The sequence below is a fragment of the Humulus lupulus genome, chromosome 6 (genome assembly GCF_963169125.1).
Source record: "Humulus lupulus chromosome 6, drHumLupu1.1, whole genome shotgun sequence".
Taxonomy (NCBI): Eukaryota; Viridiplantae; Streptophyta; class Magnoliopsida; order Rosales; family Cannabaceae; genus Humulus; species Humulus lupulus.
Genome location: NC_084798.1, coordinates 95,076,164 through 95,080,661, shown reverse-complemented (window position 1 = coordinate 95,080,661; position 4,498 = coordinate 95,076,164). Strand labels below are relative to the sequence as shown.

At 37.9% G+C, this 4,498-nt stretch overlaps 1 protein-coding gene across 1 annotated transcript; it reads left to right on the top strand.

The window, feature by feature from the left end:
• The first annotated feature begins 1,315 nt into the window (after nucleotides 1-1,315).
• Nucleotides 1,316-3,963, top strand: LOC133785308 (uncharacterized). The gene is made up of 2 exons (XM_062224554.1): nucleotides 1,316-2,478; nucleotides 2,550-3,963. Exons 1-2 carry the CDS (start codon nucleotides 1,316-1,318, stop codon nucleotides 3,961-3,963), a joined length of 2,577 nt encoding a protein of 858 aa, XP_062080538.1.
• The last annotated feature ends 535 nt before the right edge of the window (nucleotides 3,964-4,498 follow it).

Below are 4,498 nucleotides of genomic sequence, written 5' to 3'. Positions count from 1 at the left end.
TATAAGAGAAGAAAATGACCAGTGGCCGCGGCCACCAGCATTTACTGGCCGCAGCCTGGGAGACAGGGAGTATTGGCCGCAGCCACTATGATCTCCTGGCCGTGGCCTCTGCGCGAAGATGGCCCAGAATATGACCCGTGGTCGCGGCCATCAAGAATCACTGGCTGCGCCCGTGCGACAAATTTTTCTTTAAAATTTAAATTTTAAATGTAATTATTGGGGGCTATAAAAGGGATTAGGGTTAACTTTTATCATAAATTTGGATTGCGATTTTTAGAGACTAGAGCAGCAGAGGAGGAGGAAAAAACATCATCATCTATATTCTTCAATCTAGTTTTTCTTTCTTCTCAAAACTCTTTTATTTTCATTGAATATTTATGTTTATGAATATGAATATGATTATGGAGTAGTTTTCTTTATAGTTAAGGGTTATTTCAAAACCTTAGACATGATATCTTGAATGCATTGATGAATTTTATTTCTTTTATTCCCTTATATTAAATTGCTTCTATTTTTCTATTTGAATGTCATGGATCTTGTAAAATCTTGTTTAGATGGCCACTAATTAAGGTTTTGCATTGTTCTATAATCATCTTAGGATTTCTATTCACCTAATAGTTTAGGATTCTAAGTAAAGTGATAAATTGCAATTAAGGTATTGTGACGGGTATTTTAATTGTGATGAGAAATAGAACCTAGGTTAAATGAATTGCATGCTTAATGAATTTGTTGCTTAGATTAACCTGTTTCCACAAAGTGTAATGCTTTTACTAGGTTAAATAGATTGTGTGCTTAATGGGTTTATTGCTGAGTAAAAAGGGTTAATTAAGAGCGCTTAGCTTTAATTAATTATATTAGGGAAATTGGGATAATTGACTGCTTAAGTGTTATCTGCGGGGTTAATAGTTTAATTGGGAATAGGGAATATTATTCATCATTGTTGATAGATTGATTGTTGAAGGTGGAGAGTAATTCTTGACTATTTCTTTAATATCGTTATATCCTTAATTATTCAATTGTTGATATTTATTTCATTTTATGTTTTCAGCTATTAAAACTAAAACCCTTTTTTAATTTCAGTCTAATATTATTTTGAATAATAATTTGATCATAGTCCTCGTGGGTTCGACCCTTATCTACCGCTATACTGAAGTAGCTGGTGTAAGTGGAAAAACAAATATATTTAAATTTGATACGGCATACGACACGCATCAAATTTTTGGCGCCGTTGCCGGAGACTATTGTAAGTCATTTTTATTATTCAATTTAATTAACTACATACTCACTAGTTTAAATTTCTTGATTGTAGGTGTATATGTCTGACGACGATACTCAAGAAAGACTACAAGCCATAAAACAATATCTTGAGACATCGTCGTCCCACTCTTCAAGGACTATCACTGACAATCCACTCTTTCAACCTTCAAAGAGAGTCAATCCAGTACAAATACCATTACCATCTGAAAACGATTCTGACTCTGAAACATCAGTTAAGTCTCAGATGGCACAAGAAAGGACGTTGAAAGAGTTGGCAGCGCCGAATCTAGACCATCAACCTCTGTGTATTCAATATCCGGCGTTGGACGTTAACTTTGAACTCAAATCGGGCCTCATACATTTATTACCATCTTTCCATGGGCTACCAGGAGAGGACCCAAATAAGCATCTGACTGAATTTCACATAGTCTGTTCTAGTATGAAACCAGCTTTAGTAACGGAAGAGCAGATTAAATTAAGAGCATTTCCATTTTCTTTGAAGGATGGTGCAAAGGAATGGCTCTATTACCTTCTACCTGGAACTGTTAATACCTGGAATGAAATGAAGACATTGTTCTTGGAGCGTTACTTCCCCGCATCTAAGGTTGGTAGTATAAGGAAGGAAATCTGTGGTATTCGCCAACAGACTGGGGAGTCATTATATGAGCATTGGGAGAGATTTAAGAAGCTATGTGCTAGCTGCCCCCACCACCAAATAAGTGAACAACTCCTAATCCAATACTTTTATGAAGGACTATTTCCATTGGATAAGAGCATGATTGATGCAACAAGTGGGGGAGCACTGGTGGACAAGACTTCTGCTGCAGCTAGGAGCTTAATTTCTAATATGGCAGCTAATTCTCAACAGTTTGGAGTTCGTCAAGAAGTTTCAGTTAAGGGATTAAATGAGACAAACTCTAAAGTAAAACAGCAACTGGCGCACTTAACTAGTATGGTTCAACAAATGGCTTTAGGTCATCAAGTGAGACCTTGTGGCATATGTCAGTTGGTGGAGCATTCTACTGATGCATGTCCCACACTTCAAGAGGATACCAATGAGCATGTAAATGCAATGGGGGGATTCCCAAGGCAACCTAGGCAAAGGTATGACCCTTATGCTATAACTTATAATGAAGGATGGAAGGATCATCCTAATCTTCGATATGGGAATCAACAACAAACTGTACCAACTAGACCACCAGGATTTCCTTATCAACAAAGGCAACAACAAACTTATACACCTTAGCCTCAACAACCTATTATCTCACAAGCTCAAGAACCTTCAATGGCAGATATGCTAAAACAGTTAGTAGCCTCCAATATGCAAACTCAAGCACTTCTTCAAGGCGCTCATGTGTCCCTGAAAAATTTAGAGAATACTATGGGCCACAGAATCAAGGAAAATTACCTTCACAGCCTGTACGAAACCCAAGGGAAAATGCTAATGCCATCACACTAAGAGATGGCAAGACCTACGATCCACCCACTATTCCATCAAATTCAAATGATGCACCATTATCTCTGACCCAATCTGCCCAACAAGACAAAGATGAAACCCCAACCACATCACCAAACCTTAAACCCACTATTTCCACTTATGTCACTACTCCTCCATTTCCTAGTTGTTTGAGAAAGACCAAGAAGGATGAAGCTGAACACGAAATATTGGAGACTTTTCACAAGGTTGAGGTAAATATTCCCTTACTTGATGCTATTAAACAAGTACCTCGATATGCAAAGTTTTTAAAGGAGTTATGCACCAATAAGAGGAAGTTAAAAGGGAATGAAAAGGTGAGTGTGGGGGAAAATGTTTCGGCGGTTCTTCAAAAGAAACTTCCACCAAAGTGTAAGGATCCTGGCACCTTCACTATTCCCTGCACTATTGGCAATAAAAGAATTGAAAGATGTATGTTAGATTTGGGTGCCTCAATTAATGTAATGCCGTACTCTATTTATGCCTCTTTGAATTTGGGACCACTAGAAGAAACGGGGGTGATCATACAATTAACGGATCGTTCTAATGCCTATCCAAGGGGAGTAGTAGAGGATGTATTGGTTAAAGTTAATGAATTGGTTTTTCCGGTAGACTTTTACATTCTTGATATGGAAGATGACTCAATTCCGTGTTCTACACCAGTATTATTGGGAAGGCCATTCTTAAAGACAGCTAGAACTAAGATAGATGTTCATGAGGGAACTTTGACCATGGAGTTTGATGGTGAGGTGATTCGATTTAATATTTTTGAGGCTATGTGGTATCCAAGTGATGTTCATTCAGTTTCTTCAATCGATATTCTGGATTCTTTGTCACAAAGAATTCTAGATTTACATGGAGATGATGGGTTAGATATTGTTTTGAGGGAATCAATAGATTTGAAAGAAGATTTTATCACCACTGAATTAAAGGAGACAATGGCTGCACTTAATAGTGGTGGAGAGGTTTCTAAAGCAGTGTTGTTCTTAAAGTTGCCTATTTCTTGTGAGCAGCTTCAACCATCTGTTAAATCACCACCCAAGCTTGAATTAAAACCACTACCGGAGCATCTCAAATATGTCTACTTGGGTGAGACAGAGACATTACCAGTTATTATCACCACAAAACTTACCCAAGTACAAGAGGAGCGTTTAATAAGGGTACTTCGGGAATATAAAACAGCCATAGGGTGGACCATAGCAGATATCAAGGGGATAAGCCCAACTATGTGAATGCACCATATTCTCCTTGAAGATGGATCCAAGCCTTCTAGAGAAGCTCAAAGAAGGTTAAATCCACCTATGATGGAGGTAGTTAAGAAGGAGATATTAAAGCTTTTAAGTGTGGGTGTGATTTACCCTATTTCAGATAGCAAGTGGGTGAGTCCAGTTCAAGTAATTCCTAAGAAATCAGGCATCACTGTGGTAAGGAATGATGAGGATGAGTTAGTACCTACAAGAGTCCAAACAGGGTGGCGAGTTTGTATTGATTATAGAAAGTTGAACACTGCAACTAGAAAAGACCACTTCCCTTTGCCATTCATCGATCAAATGCTTGAAAGATTAGCGGGACATACTTATTACTGCTTTCTTGATGGTTATTCAGGTTATAATCAGATTGTTATTGCTCCTGAAGACCAAGAGAAAACCACATTTACATTTGGCACATTTGCTTTTCGTAGAATGCCATTTGGGTTGTGTAATGCTCCCGCCACTTTTCAACGATGTATGGTTAGTATTTTCTCAGATTACATAGAAAACATCATAG